Below are 22,573 nucleotides of genomic sequence, written 5' to 3'. Positions count from 1 at the left end.
ATGTCATAAATCCTGAACTGGAAATAAAAATAAATGGTGTAACAATAGAAAAGGTGTTGGAAAACAAATTTTTAGGAATTATTATAGACAATAGATTGAATTGGAAGCCACACATCCAACACATACAGAATAGAATCTCCAAAAATATTGCAGTAATGAATAAAGTAAAATTTAATTTGGATTCCAAAGCCCTTTACTTGTTGTACTGCAGCCTTGTTTTGCCCTATATAAGTTATGGTGTGGAAATTTGGGGTAATAATTTCCCTACAATCAATTTTTAAACTTCAAAAAAGAGCAGTTAAAACCATTCATAAAGCTGGATTCTATGACCACACACACATACTATTTCTACAATCAAAATTATTTAAATTACATGACTTGGTAAACTTTTACACTGCACAGCTATTGTATAAGGCAAGTAAAAATGCATTGCCAGCAAACATTCAAATTATGTTCAAAGTAAGAGAAGGAGAACATAATTTACGAGAATGTAATAATTTCAAATATCCACCTGTTAGAACCACCAGAAAGAGTATGTGTGTGACTGTCTGCGGGGTTAGACTCTGGAACGGGTTGGGGAGAGAACTTAAGCAATGCTCTTCTATTTATCAATTTAAAGCTAAGTATAAAGCAATGGTATTGATGAAATATAATGCAGAGGAATATATGTAGGGTTATTTATAAGTATAATGTTGTTATAAGTGTGATGCTCAAGTATTCTTTCATTCATTCAAGACTACAGTATTGTTGTGATTATGTATGTAGTGGTGATGATGTTAATAGTTACATTTCCATACATGAATGGTCATGCACATTTTAAATATCAGATCAGGGCTGGCAAGTAGTGGATCGGTTGTCCAGAGGGCGCCCCCTACTGGCAGCTGACTCACCAAAACCTTGTTTATTTTAATGCACAGTATAGACTCAAAAACAGAGTGTGTTCCTGTTGTTGGGAGCTGTCTCCAATAACAGCAGGTTCATATTAATAGCCAACCTTTTTAAGGGACAATACACACAAGTTAATGAATTTGTTATTAACATAAACACCACTTAGAGAAATTGCTTAATACAATCTTTATGATTGTATTACAGTCTATTTATATTACAGTCTATTTACATATTGTTTTTGAGTGAAGATGAGTTATAACAATACTAAGTTATTTATTATTGTCCCTTACCATTGTTGGTAATCCTTTGTATTGTAAGGTTTTGATTTGTGTTATCTAGGGGTGGGATTTAATAAGTTTTTCTTCTTCCCACTCCTTTTCGAGCTTATATATATATATTTTTTTGGTTATGTATATGTACATCTTGGTATTGGTTTTGTTCATCTGCTCGAAATAAAGTTACTACTACTACTACTACTACTACTACTACAATTCTTCTAGTACACCTCTATCCACATTATCAGTTAGTTTACTCTATTACACATACATTTGTATTTATTACACTTTTATCACCAAACCCTTATAATTATGATTTATATAGATACCTGTACTTTTAGGAAAATGGTCTTTTAATAACATTTTAAAGTTTTTAAGATCAGTGGTTAATTTAATGTTCTTCTGTAGAGAATTCCATATTTTTATTCCTCTATACATAACAGTTCTTTTTATGGCATCTGATTTGGCTTTAGACAAGCTAAAATTTCCATCTTTTGCATGTCTTGTGGTATATTTGTGATTTCCAGCACTGAAAGTAAAGTTATTAAATAAATTAACACGTACTTTTAATACAGATATATTTCTAAATACAACTGTCAATGAATATGAGTCTGTCTTTGACCAACAACCAGTTAAGTTTCTTATGCATTGTGGTGATATTTGTCCTGAAATCACATTTCAGTACCGTTCGGGCAGATCTGTTTTGCACATGTAGTCTGTCTTTTGTTTGTAGTCTAGGTCTGGTTACCACATTCATCCCAACAGACTGATGTCCTGCTAGACTAACATCCTACTTTCCCTCCTTGATTCTCACTGACACGATTTGTCACAACATTAAAGGTGGAGTATGTAAGATTTTCAATATTTAAAAAAAAAAATTAACTAAAAAAATAAGTACAATCATAATTAGATTACAAGTGTAATTAATGACAAAGACCCTTCTTAAATGTTTGCCTACCAGTAAAAAAAAAAAGTGCTTTTTGTCATTTGTCATTAATTAAACTTGTAATTTAATAACACATCAAATATGGACAGACTGGAACCTACATGTTCTAATTATGATTGTAGTTATTTTATTAGTTAATTTATTTTTAAAATATTGAAAATCCTACATACTCCACCTTTAAAGCCCGGTTGTCAGTAATTCCCTCTGGATTTAGCCTCTGACCTCCTGACTGGTGGAGCTCCAGCTGAGAAAAAAAAGAAAAATCTTTGCCACCCTTCATGATCTCCTTGTAAAAACGTCTTGTGTTTCTGCAGATACCTGGTGAGGCTGCCGTTCATCGATCGCAGTCGTGTCGGAGTCTTCGGAGAGGTCCGTCCATCAGACAACACAGACCTTCACATCTCCGTCGCAGCACTTTTACTGCATTGATAAATGACTCAGCAATTCCTAATCAGGATCCTCTCGAAAGCAAATTAGACCACGTTCAGATTTTTATCCGCGTCCTACCAACAAAGCATTTAAATAAAAGCACCTCCTGGGGTTTGCGAGACGTTTAAAGTGTTTTAGTTTCATTGCCACTTTATCTGATCTACATTTTAAGCAGACCAGGTGTTATCAGCAGGCTGCAGGTTCAGGATTTACAAACATTGTAATTTATGCTGCATTTCTGCAGATTACAATTATTTAATCACATCATGCATCAAAATTCTGCATCAAAATGAGCTTAGTTTAAACTCAAAGCTCCTTTAGTACAAACTTCAGCTTTCTGCACAGCTCAACATACATGTGTGATGACTACTAAGGAAGTGTGTGTGTGTGTGTGTGTGCTTCTGCAGGGATACGGCGGTTACCTCACTCTAATGATGCTGAAGTCAACGGAGGGACTGATCAGGTGTGCGGCGGTTCAGGCTCCAGTCACCGACTGGACCATGTACGGTGAGCAGAGATCCCTCCTGCATGCTGCAGGGGTATAAAAATGTTTATTACTTCTGCTGCAGCAGCAGCAACTCTTGTTATTTTCTTCTTCATTACATTTTTATCCTACATGATCCGACGTGATCTTTTCTCAAATTATCTCGTGGTTTTGCTTTTGGGAATTCCGGCTTATTGGACTGAAAGATGAAAAGTTCTCCTCAGAGTTCGGACTCCTGTACATCTGAGGAGACGCTGCCGTGCATGTTAACGTTGTAATAAACTGTAAAGCCTCTGAAGCAAAAGAAAAAAAAAGGAATTGGAGTTTTTTTTTTATGATGGTTAAAAGACGTTTAAATTAATTATGAATGCCAAGACTTTGTCTATATTTGTTAAACGTAAAAGGAAGAAACTTAATCTGGTAATCTCTTTGCTTTCAGCCTCAGCCTTCTCTGAGAGATACTTTGGCACTGCTTTAACCCAAGAGAGCAGATACCAAGTAAGCTTCTTTTTTTTTAGCTTTGTTTTCTTTTGCAAAAGATGGTTCATTCCTGCATTTCTTTTTCTTTAAAGATGCTATAAAATCTAAGTTTTCTTTTCATATGAAAGGACCGCCCAACAAAGCACAACGTGAGCATCCGGTTTGGGAAGTAAAGGGTCGTGATTGTCAGTGTTGCAGCTGAGAACTGCAGATTCTGCAGTGAAAGGAAACAGCATGTTGCAAATCAATGTGACTGAAGTTTCCACGTTGTTTACTTGTGTTAATTACAGTCTGCCGAGGCCACATCCTCGTCTTTCTGTGTTTGCAGAGTCTTTTGGTTTAATCTGGTTTTAATCTGCACACCACTCACTTAGAACATGAGTCTCAATCTTTATTGCATTATGAAAACATTACAATAAGGCCTGTTTGTGGCCCGGTTCAGGGCATGGAGTGTCCTTTCCAAAACTTAACCAGCAATCCGAGAACATTCAATTAATAAAGTGATTTAGTTTATACTGTTTATGTTTAATTTTTTTGTCGTCCCAATGCTTCTTGGTTATGACTGAAAATGCAGAGTTGAGTGTGTGGGTTGCACCCATGAAAAAATCCTCTGCCATTGCCAAAGAAGCTCCTTCTGCTTTAGATGACCCAGTGCAAACACCAGAAGGGAGGAAAGTCGTACGGCTTTCTGGAATTACTTGTTCTGGTCTTGGCTGTTTGAATAGCAGTGGGAACTTTATTGTTGGGGGGGGTTTACTTACATCCCCCCAGTCTGACATGGTGGCTGATGCTCTCTGGCACAAAGCATCAAGCAGTGTAAGCGTCCCTACCGCTATAAAATGAAGCAACAGCACAGTTTCCTAAGCCAAGCAGTTATTTTTTATTATATGGTTTGCACAAACTCAGCTGTTAAATATTAGACTGACATGGTTCTTTGTAATTTGATCTGAATGAATTGTCCTGAACTGATCACAGTCATTTCTGCTCTTGACTGTAAGTCAACTTAATCAAATATTGCATCATGTAGAGGAAAAAAGAAATATATAAGTCGCACTGGACTGTAAGTTGCGTTTATTTAGAAATTAATTTCACAAAATCCAATACTGAGAACAGACATTTAATCAGGAAAGGCAACATATAGCACACAGAACGACAAGTCGATATGGTGGGCAGTATGTTAATTTAACACATTAAGAGGTATGGAGCTACACAGTAGCATGAAGAACATACCTGGCAAGCTAATTTTAACATAAGGCAGGTACCGGTAAGCAAGTTCTCCAAGCTTCCAATCTATTTCCACCTCTGAATTTCTGAAATACTCCAGAAGAGAATGAAGCTCCAAGTCCATACAAAATAAAACCCTCTCCCAGCTGTAGACGTCATTTTACGTGGTTCATGTCAGTCAGTATGATTACCATTAAAAACATGTGAAATAACATATATTTTGAGTAAATATCAAGTCACTGCATCCATTGTTGCAGTGTATTTCTGCAGTATACTTGCACAAGACAAAATAAAAACCCAAAACAGCAATACTTTTCTTCTTCATGTAGGTCTTGTTCTCTTTTTTTTGCTAAATACTAGTGCAGCGCCACCTTTGGTGAGAAAGAGGATAAATTATTCTAATGATTTGGCTTGTTTGACCAAAATGCAATGTGAATGCAATCTCGGTCCGAATGGCTACACCCCCCTAAAACTGCGCCGAGTCTAGTGGACTATCCTGATGTGAATGCACCCTTATATACATTCCTTTCCCCAGTCCCATCTGGGAACATTGTTATGCTTATGATGACAGTCTCCTGCAGGGGGTTATGGTAATGAAATGGTAAAAGGACTTCTACTTATATAGCGCTTTTCTTGTCATGCAGACCACTCAAAGCGCTTTACACTACTTGTCACATTCACCCATTCACACGCACACTCATTCAACACACTCATACTCCGATAGGCACATCGGAGGGCAGCTTGGGGTTCAGTGTCTTGCCCCAGGACACTTCGGCATTTTAGTCAGGGGAAGGCTCCCAACTTTCCAGTTGAAGGACGACTGCTGTTTCTCTTGAGCTACAGCCTTGGCTTTTTGTAGTTCTCATTCCAGAGTCACTTAGAAGCAGGACACAAGAACTTCTGCTCAAGCCATTCTGACCATCTGTCCTAATTACAAGTTTTTCCCTTCAGTGACCATGGCATGAGCGGAATAATGCCCTTCGAGGTGTCCAATATCCACTTAGCATCAGACAGTTCACACCTCTGCGACATCCATTCGTTTCTGATAATGGACACCTCAAAGAGCATTATCCCTTACTTAATGTGTCTAATATGAAAAACAGAATAACTAAGATTTCCAGATAAGATATCTTCATCAGTATTTGATAGCCGTGTTTCCATGTCATCAGCCGGTAGCAGATTGGTATGAGGTAATTAGGACTCGTCACACCGGTGATGACGCAACATACCGATTTGTTCCTGACTGCCCTTCACCGTATGACTGTTAATGGTGTTGGCAAGATGTGGAGGAATGTTATGTTCAGTGATGAGGCAGATTGTTGGGTCAAAGTGTAAATTAGATGTGGAGGACGTTTTGCTAATCAATGCACCAATAGCTTTTGATAAAAGTAGTGTGATGATGTCATCTCCCTCACTAGAAAAATAAGGCTTGTCATCATTGGAGGTGAGCTCAATGCAAAGAGACCTCAAGATGAGATTTTGCTACCAGTAGCAATCCCATATCTCCAGTCTGGGACCGAACTCTTTACCCCAAGATGACAAGTGGTCAGCGCAGCCTCATTATCTGACTTACAGCAAATGCTGGTTGACATCATCCCATTGCAATGTGTTACCAAGCTGGTGACCAAAATGAAGATATGTATGGTTCCTGCACATAAGGCTGAGCCCCCTCTTTCATTTCATGTCATATTGCTCAGTTAAAAGTTTGAAAATATACTTGATTGCATGTCTTATACAGCTAAAAATAGCGACTACACTGTTAGCTTAAAAGAAGTATGATCTTCAGCGTTGCCTTAGTATTCCAACAGCCCTGGGATATGTGCAGTTTTCCAGTTTGCTGTGACTTCCATTAACCTGTACCACCTCCCTGAGGGTAGCAGTTGGAACAGGTAATGTGCTGGGTGGGATGTGTCCTGCAGGATGCTTTAGGTTTTTCTATAGAGGACCCGTGCAACTCCTCTGAGAGGAGAGCTCAGCTGATCTTCTGTGATGACAATCATCTTTAGTGCTAATTTTTCTTGAGCAGTGCAGCTGGAAAAGCACACTGGGATGCCGTAGGCCAGCGTCTGTAGAAGACAGCAGCAACTCCTGGGATAAAGCATTGTTTTCAGGACCCTAAGGGAGTGGAGTTAATAAGGCTTACTTGATTAACACAGTGGTGTTGGTTTGGCAGGTTATGTCATCGTTCAGGTGCAGGTCCTGAAGTCTTCATACAGTCCCTATTGGGCAGATCTGGATCTCAATTCGTCCAGGATTTCACTAGTTTGCACTATGTTTGCAGTTTTAGATTTTGTTCCTGTATGTGAACCATAGACCATATATGAAAGATGGACGGAGCCTCCGGCAGTTAAAAGTGAAGCCTATGCGGAAGTGCATAAAACTGCACTTCCCCCTTCATCCACTAGGGGCTGCAAAACAGAGCAAATCCCCATATACTCCCATGTTAAAAAGACCAACTTCACAGCAGAAATAAACATGTTTACAGCCTGGTACAAAAATCCATTTTAGGTTTAATAAGTCAGGTTTACCGTCATGACAAGTGCGGGGGGAATTCTTTTCTAACTCACCCGTTTAAAAGTAATTTAATCTCATAGTTCGGCATATTTAGGGGCGTGTCCTTTTGATTGACAGGTACCCGATCTTCCGCTTCAAGTCAGAAGAATGTAGAACAACTGCGGTTTTTAGTCAGTTAACAATGTGACTTAGTTTTAGCCTGCTTACCTCTGTTAGCTGGTTAGCTCCTGTTATCTCCGGGTTAGCTCGGTTAGCTTTTAGCTACAGAAAGCTCGGAGTTCGCTCGATGTCAATCATCCACCATGACACTCACAGCCCCCCTCTCAGCTCCACCTCTTTGCCCATATTTGTATTTTCCGGGCGAGACAACACGCATGCCTCTGCCAACATGGCGATGGTAGGAACCGCCCACCGAGCTTCAATTCAGCTCTTCAGGAACCTATGGGTGACGTCACGGAGGCTACGTCCATCTCTATATACTGTCTATGATGTGAACTCAGGTCACCCTGTGATGACCCCAACCACTTTATTACATGCCATCCATGGACTTCATTATCCTTGGATGGGTGGGGGTACAGTCATGTGTGTACAGAGCTAGAAGATACTCCCGAAAGAAACTGAGACTCAGTGCTGAGAAAAGGTTGAAGTCTAGTTTGATTCTCTGTGTGTGGTCACTGAGCAAATCCTTAATCCAAAGGCAAATGGAGTGTGAGAGACAGAGGTTATCTTTCTTTATAAACATAAACAAACATACACTGCTAAGCCTGGTCACATACCAGTCTGCTTTGCCAGTCAGTTTCCCAAATACTGAGTACTCTTTAAGAATAATATTCCACCAAAAGTCCTAATTAAACTAATTTCATTTCTCCAAGTTAAAAGTCCTACAGCATATACCATCCACTGGCCCTCCTGCCTCCTCACTGGTACTTTATTTCTTTTTATGACAAGTAAATAATGTGGCTAAACCTTTCGGCTGTCTACAATTCACATGAGCACCAAGATACAGATTCCAAAAGCTGTTATTAAAACAATTTGCAGCTGTGAGATGGAAAGATGGGTCAGTATGAAGGTATTTAGCATGACCGAAAAAGATTTTAAATGATGCATTTGCAAATACTTTCCATCAGTATTCTCCTATTTGTGCAGCTCCTCATTTTCCTGACTTTATCAGAAATAGAGTGCAAAGTTATCGTGACACGCAAGCGCATCGGTGGCAGCATTAACGAGAAACATATCAAGTTTAAATCAACCTGACCATCCTGTCAGGAAAGACACAAGCCTGGAGCTCTCTGTCAGTGTGTCGAGGAGGGTTTCACCACATAAACAGCAATAAACCGTTTATTAGATTTTTCTTTTGTCATTTATTTCTCTTCTGTGTATTTTTAGTGGACTTTTTGTATATCTCACTAGTTAAAAGTTCTCCAAAGCATCAATGATGCTGCCAGTCCTGGTATGTGAACTACCAGGCAGCTCAATTTCCATTAAAATGAAAAAAAAAAAAAAAAAGGAAATAAATCACTTCCTTTTACTATTTTTATGTATTAAAACAAAAACAAGACATACAATGAGATAACAGACAGGTAGCCATTTCCCAGTTTGTTCTCAGATAACAAGTGTCTTAACTTGACTTTAATCTGAGGGAGGTCACATGATCCAGAAGTTACGTCTTCACCGTGTACATTTTGTTGCCTAAATCTCCAAAACTCATTTTTATTATTGTGATAAATACAGAAATCTTTATTTCCTTACCTTGTTTCACTTCTGCATGGAGAAAATTTAAATATATTTTAAGTGTTAAAGAATCTTTCGTTTCCGCCTGTATCCATGGAAACCGAGCTGATGGATTGACAGCATATGATATCCCAACATTTTCCTCCATCTATGGCTGCTTGCTGCCCTGCAGAATGAGCTGAGTCGACAGTTTAACTCTCATATATTACAATGTGCATCCTAAGCTTTAACTTAAATTTGTAAAGCCCAAAAAATTGGGGCAGAAAGTCGTATTTTTTAATCTTAAGTCTTTAAGTCTCCTAAACAAAATGTAAAAAAAAAAAAAAGCAGAATTGTAAATTTACCATATGATGTGTCAAAATGACTTTGGTAAGTCCTCCTGGCTTCCATCAGGAGTATCCGATTGTGTACAACAAAGCTCTGAACATCGCTCTTACCATAAAGTGATTGCAAAAGGTTGCAGAAACTGTAAATTGTAGCAAATATGGCATTAAAAGACTAAACTCAGATCCATAAAGACTAAATTCAAATTAAGTGCATCTGTGATGTTGGAATAACACTGATGGGTGTGAGCTTAAACAGAATTCCACACAGAAAGGCTGCAGCCATTGTCTGAACCAGGAACCTCCTGGCTGTGAGGACATGAAAACAGAGGAAATTCTTGGCAACACATAAACTATCAGTCCAACTTCTCCATATCTGTGGACACATGTGGAAACAAAAACTTTCTCTGACATGTAAGATCAGCTTTCATTTTGCTATTGCACATTTAAAACAAAGAAAGCAGGTATTTCTTTATGTTTTTATGATGACCAAACACAGTTTTGGACGTGTCACAACCACAACCGCTGGGTCTCGTGACTCGTCTCAACCAACTATGACTAAATCAAATCCTGCTGCTTTCATTGCATCGTCTGTTCTGAATTATGGATCCTGATGAGAATCTTTGGTTTAGATGACAAAAAACTAAACACAAAGAGTACACCACAAACACGGACAGATTTTATCCAATGCAAGAGAAACAGTCATAAGTCAGGAAATGCAGTATGTGTAATTGCCCTCCATGTGAAGGTTGCATTTTTTTCTCCTAAGTGGGTTGCCTAAAACTGGGCCAGAGTGCTCTATTTTTATGATCTCACAGCAGGAGGAGCTCTGCGTTAAATGACATCCAGCAATGGGAAGTGTTACATGATCTGATCAGACAAAATTCAGAGGGACACCATCACTCATCCTGTCCTCTGAGACACAGGTGGAGGGAAAGAAATGGATATAAGAAGTCTGTATGTTGATGAGCCGCTGCGGTGTGAATCCCAGCGAGAAAGGCGTGAATGATGGGATAGAGAGATTGAGATTTTACTTTTAATATTACAGATAACCATCCTAACTCCCTTGAGCAATACATCTAAAAGCAATCTGGCTTTTTGTTTCAAAGAGAACACAAGCAACAGTGTGTGTGTGTGTGTGTGTGTGTGTGTGTATGTGTGTGTGCTAGTGTTATTTTCTTTCTGGAGATTAGACCTTTATCACATATCTTTTCATTTCCAGTCACATGAGCAACTCACTGGGACTCTGTCTGAGCTGCACGATCACTCCAAGAAGTACTATTAGGAAACAATTTATACACAGAGTATTTCCACATGCCTGATTTACATATGTATGAGGCGCATCGTTCTCACAGTAGCCACTTTCTAGGTCTGATAAATCAGCGCAGGTATGTTGGATCCGTCTAAAAGAAACAAAGTCTTCTTTAACACAGTTGAAAGGCAACATTTTATCATTTCATCAGGAAGTTCGCATGCTAGACAGTAGTTTTCTGAATCCATACAGCCTAAATTTACTATAAATTCCAAGAACTTCGCTCAGAAAGGGACAATACACATACTGGTTTATGTCAACGACTTGCATAATAGTATAGTTTAGTGTGTTTTGACCCAAGCTTTATCAATAATGTCCTAGATTTCTGTGTAGATTAACTGAAAAGATGCTTTATCAGGCAATATGTTTATCTTTAACAGGGGTTTGTAGGTCGGGTTTTGTTAACAATCGTTTCTGCAATCTCTACGAAAGCAGAGAAGAGTGCTGCTACGGGAGCCACGGCTTGAATTTCCATGGAAGGAGTACAAAAAAAGAAAAATATAGCATTTTTTCAGGAGCTAGAGTGCTTAAAAATAAGACCTGGATTGCTGTGTGTGTGTGTGTGTGTGTGTGTGTGTGTGTGTGTGTGTGTGGTGGGTGGGTAGTCGGGGGATTCATACAACACATTAACAAGGGCGGCTGTTTTCATGCACATCATTGTGGCTTCAGGGAACTTCTTGACCCATTTCTTTCCATTCAGATTTGTTTAGGCTCTTAAGTCAGCTTGTTATTTAGTATTTATTTATATATTTAATATTTTGAATGAAATTACTTTTACACCCTCCAAACACTTTATTAAGTACACCTGTTCAATTTTCTCAGTCCCAAATATCTAATTAGCCAATCTCACATGGCAGAAACTCAATGTATTTAGTCATTTAGAGATTGTTAAGACCAATTCATGAAGCTCAAACTGGTTGTCATGGTGATGTGAAGCATGCGCCAAGAGGATGTGGTTGGTGAAGGGTTGAAATATGAAGGGGTTGCCAGTCAGTCACTGAGGTTTTTCATACAGTGGAGGGCTGGGTAGGTGTAACTGTTGTGATGCGCTACATTACATGCTACCTGGGTATGTTCAACAAGTTTAACTCTGCATCCTGCCTGTAACTTATATCTGTTAGCATTAAAGCTATAGTCGATAATGTTGCTCCAAGACATTGTTTTTACTCTGGGTGAAGTGTTTCCTCGTCCTGATAGTAGTCTATACATTATGTAATCATGAACAATAAGAGATATAGTTAGACCCCTCAGTTTACTGTAAATCTGTAAAAACTCTGACCAATCCAAACGTTCGGACCAAATTGAAGTTGTTTATTTCTTATATTTCTTATATAATTATGTACAGTACATGGAAATGTGACTGTAAATAAATGTATATGTGAGAAATTGAATTTAATTTGTGGAAATGATCACAAACAGTTAAAATGTGGGAAAGTATCCATTTATAAAGTGAACAATTTAAGACATATGGCATGCCATGCTACAACAATGATTTTTTTTTTTCTTTTCGTTGATACTCAACGAAAATCAATGACCATTTATTGGTGCAGGTGCTCCTTTTCGAGCATGGTGTTCTGGTTGTTTTGTTTTTGTACTGTCAAGTCTTGTTTTACCTTTTGTATGACCATGTCAGAAATAAATATCAGCAAAAAAAAAATTCAGTAAGCTTCTTCTCCCGGCTCCCCTCCTCCCCGTCCTGCAGCGCATACCTGATAGCCACACCCTGCATATAAACAGCGTCTCAATGGGCAGACCTGTATGGACAGAAACGTATGTAACAATGAAGGAAAGGGTAAAATTCATCTTAGTTTATTATCCTCTTATTTAGCTGTCCACATATTTCTGAACCACTTTAGTGTTCTAATACACTCATCAGACGGCCTTTGTGATATAACAATACTCCTTGAAAAACGTACAAAACCCATTAGCTCATCCAGTATTGAGTAATCTCAAGACATTTATAATGACGGAAGGGAAAGGATTTGCCCACAGCTCATTTTCTCTGTAAATCTGTTGTATGTGTCTCTTTCTTTTTATGTTTTGTTTCTTCCTCAGGCCTCTACGTCTTATATCTACAGTCATTTCTGCTCTATAATTTGCAGATAGTTTCATTCGAATAACCTTTCAGCAAACGAGAAATCATATATGTATATATATACACACACACACACACATATATATATATATATATATATATATATATATATATATATATATATATATAATCCATTTTCCAGACCCTGCCTTAGTTCATCGCTCACAGGGACACGTTTTATGTCTTTCTTGTGGTGCATTCACATGGTCTGTTACACTTGGTTCGATTGGGGACTCGGGTGAGCTGTAGGGGGGTTTATTCAGTGATTTATTTTTATGTAGTCCACTTCCTGTATTTAGTCCACTTGAAACAGGCTTAGACCTGGATTCGTTGGCAGACTGAGTCCACTTCTTTGGTCCGAATCAGAATTTGTTTGGTGCGTTCACATTTCCCCAAACAAAGCCGACTTTCCGACCAAAAAGGCTGATGTGAATGTGACTTTAAAGCTTTTTGTAATGTTTCTGCGATTTGAAATAACATCATTAATATCCAGTTTAAATGATTATGCTTGCTTTGCATTTCCAGGCTTCCAAAGTGCTGCCCAATATGAAAGGTCTCGAGGGGGGAACTCTGTTTCTGGTCCATGGGACTGCTGATGGTACGCATATTTCCATCTTCCTCACATTACAGCAAAAGCAGAAACTGTAGTTTTAGTTGTCCCATTGTGACTGTAATGTATGTTATTAAAAAGGTAAGCCTGAGAGCTTTAGAGGCCGGCTGGTGTGTTGCTTTGAAAGAAACCTCTTCTATTCATAAGCGTTAATACTGGACCTCAGCCAGAGTCTGAGCTTTTATCTAAGCATTAACCCAGTCGACACTTCTTTGCTTGTCATGTTTTTCCTCTGCAGCAAATGTTCACTTCCAGCACTCAGCAGAACTCATCAAACACTTAATAAAGATTGGGGCCAACTACACTCTGCAGGTAATTATTACTTACTGAAAAAAGACACACTTTACCTCCTAAAAACAGCTTTATCTGGCAGCAACTAAATTTTCAAAAGGTCTTACTCTAGAGTCTCTGGAGTTCACAATGAAGACATCTAATGTGATCCTGACAAAAATTAATCCCAGATTTGATGAAATGCTAATTTTCAGGACGGTGAGCTGATTGAACAGATAGGTAGGAAGGTTAAGTGATTTCATAACCGAACAGGAGTGGTTAGCCAAGCTGCCTAGAAACAACACCCAGGACAACTGCTTCTTTCCCTCAACTACGTCTAAATTTTTTAATTTATGCTTATGAAAGCTTTGATCAGTGATGTTTTTTAGAATGTGCTAGCAGTCCCTCCTGTTTTCAGTCTATTTTAAAGCTAGGCTAAGCTAAAACCACCTCCTGGTTCACTAAAAAAGCAGCTACTCGTCTTCACCAACTGCATACACAATAAAAGTTATGAACAGTCTTGTCCCCCAATGTATAGTCAGCTTAAAAACATATTTAAAAAATTTTAGAAGATTGGTTAGATAAGGCTAGCTGTGCCCTCTGTTTTCAATCATTGAAGCTAAGCTAAAGCTAAGCTAACCAAATCTAAGCTAAGTTCACTTACTGACTCATAAATCATGCTGAATAAATATATCAACAATTAGATCCATAAACAGTCTTTCTCTCCACTGTGAGATAACATGAACGGTGGCCTGGTGGTTAGTACAGCAGCCTCCTAAGAGGGTTGCTGGTTCTGGTTTCAGCTAGGGGGGTTTGAACTGTGGCCTTTCTGTGTGGAGTTTGCATGTTCACCCAGTGTATGCATAGTTCGCTACAGGTATTTCGGCTTCCTCCCACCCACAAGACATGCATGTAGGTTAATTGCTATGTCTGTTTCCATGTTTGGAGTCTTTTTAAAGCTATGAAGCAAAGCAACGCTAACCTGCTCACTCAACAAAAAAGCAGTTCCCCGGTTCACCGAATATATCAACATAAATTTTATAAATAGTCTTGACTTCCACTAGCTGATAACCAACACAAAGGTTTGGTTGGTAAGGCTAGCTTAGGCTACCATGTTTTCAGTCTTTGATAAACCTAAACTAAGCTAAGTTAAACTAATCACATGTCAAATTTGACCAAAAAAAAAAAAAAAAATCAAGTTAAATCACCTACAGATAGATAGATAGTATGTTTTGTGTCCTAAAAGCATTATCATTCATTAAAATATGTGAATAACAGCCTACTCTTGTTTTGAAAGGTGCTACTAAATCTGAGATTAATCACATAAAATATAATGTGTGAATAAAATCCATTTCTGTTGTCAAGTCACTTTACCAAAATAACTGGGATGTTTTAATACATTTTATAGATATAGATGTCACCATTTATATCTATTAAAAATGTATGTGGATCGATAGCAAGTAGTCTAATTTCATAGCTGTTTACTACTGCATTAAAACTGCTGGACCTATCAGAGGGGGATTTAGGAGTGAACAGAAAAGAGAATGTAAAGATTTTTGCCATTTACAACCTTACATCCATTCAACACTCTGTGTTGGCATTTTTATTCCCATCTTTATCACTGAATGTCAGTCATTTTTATATACTTTAAGTTTAGGAGTACTTTGCCCAGAAGAATATAGTGAAGTCCTTCATTACACCAGACTGAAAAAGCAAATATTTACTGCAAATATTTAAGTACTGAAGAGCCGTGGAGCGCTGTCGGCCATCTGCATGTATTTTGGAATCGCCCAAGAGGAAGAAGGTTTTGGTAGATGAGTTTTTAGCAGAGGATGTCCTAGATTTGAGAGTAGAAATAAAGTTTTTGCTTGTTCATTTACAGAAAAAGATAAGTATCTCAACAAGATGATGCTTGTAGCAACTAAAATAGGGATTATTTGAACGTGGGGAAAAGGCTGAAGGCCCAATAAAATGACAATATGGAACAACTACTGAAGAAATGAGCTAAATCTTATATTATCTTATAAGATTTTATAAGAATAAAGAGAATTTTTCTTCTTCCTGCTCCTTTTAACGCATGGTGGTGCATTGTGCTATGTATTATTTCGTACTGTCCAGTCTCGTTTTACTTCTGCATGTGAGAAATAAACTGTCAAACAAACAAATTTGCAAAATGGAGAAGCTGACAAGTAAAAAGAACAATTGACACCCTAAGTATAAACTCAGTATAAAACACAACTTGAAAGCGTACAATGACTCACTAAAATACTTATAAAACCTAAGCACATAATTACAGAAAAAAAGCATAAAAACAAGACTATTTCATTCATAAAGGAATGATTATTCCTTTTTTAGGCTTTAGATTATACCTGATTTCTCGCATTTGTAACACTTTTAAAACACAATTTTAATAAATTTTGGAAAAGTTTTTAAAAAAAAAGCAAAGTTTCAAAAGATCCGATTCGGTCAATAAACTTTTTTATTCTAAAGAACATCACACTGAATAATACCAGCAGTCGTGCTTTATGTTCCTCTTCCTCCCATTGTAAGTAAACAAGTTAGACACTTTACCAGTCAACAGTCGGAGCTTTTGATCAGTGTCTCACTTTGCTGAAGGGAGCATCCATGTGTCGCCTACAGACTGAAATAACCGATCAGAATAATTGTTAAAAGGAAGCTGCTATCCCACTTCTTCTGTGTTTAGACTTCACAAGTCATCTTTAAAGAAAAATCCTGTGGAAAGCAAAGCTACTGATTCGTGCAGAGGTTTAATGATGAGAATTTGGTAAAACCGACAGCAAAATGTAACAACTTGATCAATTTATGAACCAACTTTTAACCTCTTACGGTATGAAGCCAGGCAATTTCTTCTTCTACTGTTTAATTTTTTATGCACCTCCATTTTTTTTTTTTTTTTTTGCATTTCAAGCCTGACACGTTCTAAAAAAAGTTAACACAGCAAAGCTTTTACCACTCTTAAAAAGTTTCGGCTCCTTCGCAAGGCGCCATAAACATGTTCTGGCTTGCAAACTTATAAAGTGTTATTATTTTCTTAAGTCCATTACCTGCATCCTCCTCTTCCTCGACCTTGTCTTTGTATTGTGAAAATCCACAGATGAGTGGAAATCCCTGGAAAACAGAGGTTCTTCGCAGTGAATTTTTCTGCAAGTGGAAGTGATCGCTGATATAATGTCATGCCATCACAGAACCTGGCTTTTGGACTTGTTGCTGCCAAAAATCTAGATGCTGCTTTTGTCGACAGGATATACCATCCATTTCTTTTATTCATATATATATATATATATATATATATATATATATATATATATATATATATATATATATATATATATATATATACACACATATACATATTCATTCATTCATTTTCTGAACCGCTTATTCCAATTCAGGGTCGCGGGGAAGCTGGAGCCTATCCCAGCTGGCTTTGGGCGACAGGCAGGGTACACCATGGACAGCTCGCCAGTCCATCGCAGGGCCACACAGAGAGACGAACAACCACTCACACTCATTCCTAGGGGCAATATAGAGTAACCAATTAACCTAACATGCATGTCTTTGGATGGTGGGAGGAAGCCGGAGTACCCAGAGAGAACCCACGCATACACGGGGAGAACATGCAAACTCCACACAGAAAGGCCACTGACCAAACCCCTCCCCAGCCAAAGATTGAACCAGTGACCTTCTTGCTGTGAGGCCACAGTGCTAACCACTGTGCAGCCCGATATCTATCTATCTATCTATCTATCTATCTATCTATCTATCTATCTATATCTATATCTATATATATCTATGTCTATATATCTATATATCTATATCTATATATCTATATCTACATATCTATATCTACATCTATATATATATATATATATATATGTATATATATATGTATATATATATATATATATATATATATATATATATATATATATATATATATATATACATATATTCATATATATATATATATATATATATATATATATATATATATATATATATACTTATATATATATATATATATATATATATATATATATATATATATATATATATATATATATATATATATATATATATATATATACATATATATACATATGTGTGTGTATGTGTGTGTATTGGACTAATATAATTAATTATTCTCAATTAATTACATTTTAATTGCATAGCAATATTCGGCCCCAAAATAGATTTTAGGTATTAATATTGTAAACTCAGTCTCTATTAATGTCTGCAAAAATGCATTTCATTTTTAATTTCTCTTTAAATTATAATAATAATTAAAAATTAGAAAGTATTCCTGCTCAAAAATACCTGAAATTATGACGTAATTTTAATTAAATTAACAGCTCAGGTCTACAACATGTTACAGCGATATAAACTTTAAATGTTCTTATCCAGACTCTTCATTTATAGACATTATTTTCTGACAGTAAACCAGTCTGATGTAGCTTCAGTCTGGTCATGCAGCAGGAGATGTTCACCCCCTCCTCTGCCTGCTGCGTGCAGCTGGATGCTGTATGAGGACCGAGCTTTTAGTGCGTTCTTCTGGATGGGGGAGGGGCTTATGCAGCAGCCGCTTTCACTAACCGAGAATAGTCAACAATACCCACTTTCACGTAACTCACCAAATGTCTCCAGTATCAGCAGAAAAAGTCACTAGACTTGTTGATACTTATGTTTTTATTTTATTAGAATTTCTAGAAGTGTCTTAAAAATCACTAAACATAGCAACAAAGTGTGAAGTTTTTAGCAGAAGTCTGTAATCAGTATATTTTTCTGTATTTAATCAATCCTAATTAACGCGTTAAAGTCCCACCCCGAGTTTTTTCTTCTCATTGTAAAGAGCATAATGAATGGATGAATGGTTTTAGACGCAGTGATGGAACAGAGGAATCATCTACCTGAGGCCTTTATCTTTCTACTTTCTACTTTGAAACTCCTCCAAGTTGCTTAAATACTTTATTGATATCCTGCATTTTTAAAAAAAAGTTATTTACCAACACGTTTGTTGCCAAATAGCCAATTTTTTGGTCCATTTTTTCTCTGCAGTCTCATTTTCTCATGTGCTGAATCAGGATTACTATCACCAGTTGACATTGAAATTGCACGATTCTTCTCTTTTTCCACCAAGTATTCAGTACACAAGCAGAGTGAGAAGGACTTAAAACAGTGCTGATTTATATGCAGTCTGCCTTCGAAATGTCTGAAAAGTGGTTAGACGAAAAGTCGTTGTTGGGTTCATCTGGAGAATTTCTGATCACAGTTTGCAGACGAAACATCCACCTTGAGTAGAAAAGATAAAGAATTAATCCTCAAGTTCACATCTTACATTGTTTTTCTGTCTGAAAAGTTATCGGTGACCTTGTTTGTGTTTTTGTCCTTCTCCTCTGTGCTCTTCTGGTGCTGCGCGGGGCAGATCTACCCGGACGAAGGCCACTTCCTCTCGAGACGCAGCCAGATTCAGCTGACTCACTCCCTAATTGGATATTTCAGAGGATGTCTGCTTGACGCGTCGCCGTTACTCGACCAGCGGGATGACGACTGAGGGGAGCGAGGTTGTTAGTGTGTTTCTGAGCTTGTGTGCCCCTGATAGACTGTGTGCGTGTGTGTGTGTGTGTGTGTGTGTTGTTTTATACCTGTAACACAATGTTTGATGGAGAAAACAAGCTTCTGTTTGACATATCAAGGCTAGTTTCTACGGTTCACCACAGTTCAGCAGCAGCTTTAATGTCCAGTATCTGTTGTAACTGTTGTCGGCCACTGAATGAGGTTTTTAAGAGCTGGTGGTTCATTTTGATTTCGTTTTCAAAATGTTGTTGGTTTAAACCCTAAACACACAGCATGATGGTATTTGCTGTTTCTACAGCACCCGTACCCATTTCATGGCCTCAGAAGGTGACGGTGGAGGTCATGCCGAGCCGTAGAAAGATGTGGCACCGCATTTCGTAGAGGTGTATTCTGTTGTTACAACCCAGTTCAACAGGAAAGGGGATTGACATCAGAACCAGCGGGATTTCTTAAAGTAAATGAAATTTATTACTTAGATGGCAACAAGTGATGAAGTGAAACTGAAAGCGAAATTAGCAAAAACAGTCGTTTCCGAAATACACTACAAAGATAAAGGATAGATCTACATTCACAAACGTAAGTACAGACAGTCAGTAGTTCCCAACCTGTTTTCCTTAGAGACCCCCTTCATGCACCTATCAAACCTCCCTGCCCGCCCTGTGCTGTAACCATCAGTTTTGTTTTCTTTAGCTGCTTCTCTCTGATTCATTTCCTTTGATAAAACCAAAGTTAAAGTAATTACCAACATATATCCTTCCCCTTTTTTTCAAACTCCGGACGAATCATCTGCCCTGTGGCGTTTTCTCAGACACGTCAAGTCAATGAAACGATGCCAAGTGAGTGTTTTCGGGCTCCCAAAACACTGCTTCCATATGAACGGAACATTTAGGCAAAGACACCTCGACTCGTCTCTGTGTGGGCATGATGTTGGGTTAAATCACGCAGACTCTTAACAGTGAAAGCCCTGCGGGCCCCCTTGGTGATCCAGGGACCTTAGGTTGGGACGAGAGGCGGCAATTCCTGGCCCAGAAAGTAAAAGTCCTGTCCGGCAGCTGTTCCGACCAGTCACCAAACAAGCTGAATTTAACGAGCAGAGTGTATTTGCCAGGTAAATGAGCCTGTTAGTGAAAATGAGCCTGTTCAAAAACATGGCAGGACATTTACTTTCTGGACCAGGAATCGCCACCTCTGGTTGGGACCCAGTCATCAAAGTTATGGTAACTCTACAACAGGGAACACCAACTCTGGTCATTGAGGGCCGCATCCAGCAGGGATTAGATGTGTTCCTACAGCAACACGTGAATGTCATTAACAGATTGTGCAGAAATTGACAACAAGCTAGTGGAGATCCATTTTATATTAAACAAGGTGCGTTACCGTAGTTATACCAGCAGAACACCAGACCTTGATCTCTGTTCTACAAACCTGAATAAAGACAACTGAACTCCTGTTTTTGGTTTTTGAAGACGCTTCACCTCCATCTAAAGCCTGAGTTCTGACCAGGTGGCAGGAGGTTCATAAACATGTAAAAGGGAACATGGTGTTTCCAGCTGTGTTTCTATGACAGTTTTCACAAAACAAAAGCGATATTTATAAGTGTTGACAAACAACAATTGCGATTGGCAGGTGTTTCCATTGAACGGTATTTAGCACTTAAGCCTCAGTTCTCGTAACATCTCATCCGCCTGATGAGATGTTACGAGAACTGCGGTTTACGCAAGGTAGCCACGTAGCATTATTCTGGGGTTTTCTACTAGCCACAGTTTTTCAAAGCCTTTCTCCCTCATTTCTTTTCCGAATTTATTGTAGACCTCTTAAAATTAGCTGCCATTTGTTCCGTACCTCGCCATCTTTAGCAGAAATAAACTAGTCACATGACCCCCTACATCACGTCCGGGGACACGTCAATCTAAAAAACAATGTTTCCACTACAATTTTACTATATTCTTTGAAACGGAAACGTCTAAAGAACGACCTCATAAAACTCAAAAAAATTTTGGTGATATTTGAGCGATTTTTCAAATTCTAGGTGTTTCCATTTGTTTTTTTTATTGTGATATTTAGATTTTTAGAATTCTAGGTGTTAATGGGAACACAGTGTTACTGTTTCCTGAATGAAAAGGTTCTCCAACAACTTCTTGCCATTTCCTGCACCTTCCTGTTAATGAGCCATAGATTTGGGTCGGGTATGTTGCAGCAGGGAAACACTAAAACCTGCAGGGTGGGAGCCTTGGAGGACTATGGTTGGTGACCCCTGTAGAGAAGATGTCTGCTTCCTGAAGCCAAACGGAGAAGATTCTGGTGAAGATTCTGCCTCCCGTTCTGCTTTTTAGACCCACAACTAAACCTGCAGTCTAAGTATGAAGTGATCTGATGGGAAAATGTGGAGTTCTGAGGTCTATGATACGATGTGCCTGGAGGTCCAGAGAACAAATTGTTTTACCCAAATTGTAGGAGTCCTCTGGGACGACTTCTACTGTTTAACCTTCACAACTTTTCCATCCGAGGGCATCGTTGGGTCTGAAATGTGTCATGTTTGAAGAGCCATCAGTTTGTCAGACACTCAGGCCACATATGTCTCTTGTTCTTCTTCATATTGTATTTTTTTTTACCTGAAAGATGAAAGTTTGGATCTTCAGTGGTATCTTGGTGATAATGTCCTTCCAGTTTTCCTTCTGTACTTATAAGATCAGTTTCAACCAAATGCTGTAAAGTGCTGGTGATGAACTATGATGTTAATAACCTTTAACAGGTAAAACTCCACATAGAAATCATGATTTCAGGTGGTAAAAGCCCTCATAAGAGAGCACAAACCTGTTTCAGGCAGCGGAATTAGGTCCAGACAGTTAAAGACGTTGCAAACACATCTGTTCACATCTGTCCCACATGTTGAGCTGACGGAACTTTAAACCCAGATGGTCAGATCAGTGGAGAAAACGTTACATATGAGACCACCTGTTGCTCAGTTGCGGAAGGATGATATGGAACACATTCCAACAGATTTTTTTAATGTAAAAAGCATGACTCTGCCTAACAATTTCAGGGAACAGGATTTGATTTCAGCTGGATTTTAATGACTTAAATCCAAAAACTGTGCTTAATAGTTCTCCATTCATTTAAGATTAAAAAACTGAGATGATTCAAAACTTTTCTCCCAATTTAAACATTTAAGACTCATTTGTTTTCATAAAATGTTTAGTTAGAATTAAAAAAAAAAAGGCAAAAAAAAGTGTAATGCCTTTAAGTTTTGATAATTGTTAAAGTTTGCAGGAAAATATTATTTTTTAGCTTTTTCTGTCGGTTTTTGTGCCTATGATTACCGTTTCTTTTTAAGAAGTCAACAATTTTCATAAAACTTCTTAAATATCACACAGATCTGGCTTGTTTGGAACCATCT

General features: G+C 38.0%; 1 protein-coding gene across 1 annotated transcript in view; it reads left to right on the top strand.

Moving 5' to 3' along the window:
• Positions 1-19,153, top strand: part of LOC306774097 (inactive dipeptidyl peptidase 10-like) — a gene marked incomplete at both ends in the record, with an annotated part of 129,441 nt that extends 110,288 nt beyond the window's left edge. Inside the window, 6 exons of the mRNA XM_079264080.1 lie at positions 2,424-2,478; positions 2,946-3,045; positions 3,462-3,520; positions 13,227-13,299; positions 13,550-13,623; positions 19,025-19,153. Of these exons, the coding sequence (XP_079120206.1) occupies positions 2,424-2,478; positions 2,946-3,045; positions 3,462-3,520; positions 13,227-13,299; positions 13,550-13,623; positions 19,025-19,153 (490 nt within the window). The remainder of the gene's footprint in view (positions 1-2,423; positions 2,479-2,945; positions 3,046-3,461; positions 3,521-13,226; positions 13,300-13,549; positions 13,624-19,024) is intronic.
• Positions 19,154-22,573: the final 3,420 nt, after the last annotated feature.

This window comes from Telmatherina bonti (genome assembly GCF_933228915.1).
Source record: "Telmatherina bonti genome assembly, chromosome: 24".
In the NCBI taxonomy this organism is placed as follows: Eukaryota; Metazoa; Chordata; class Actinopteri; order Atheriniformes; family Telmatherinidae; genus Telmatherina; species Telmatherina bonti.
The sequence above is the reverse complement of the archived record's forward strand: the minus strand, read 5'-3'. Positions and strand labels throughout refer to the sequence as shown.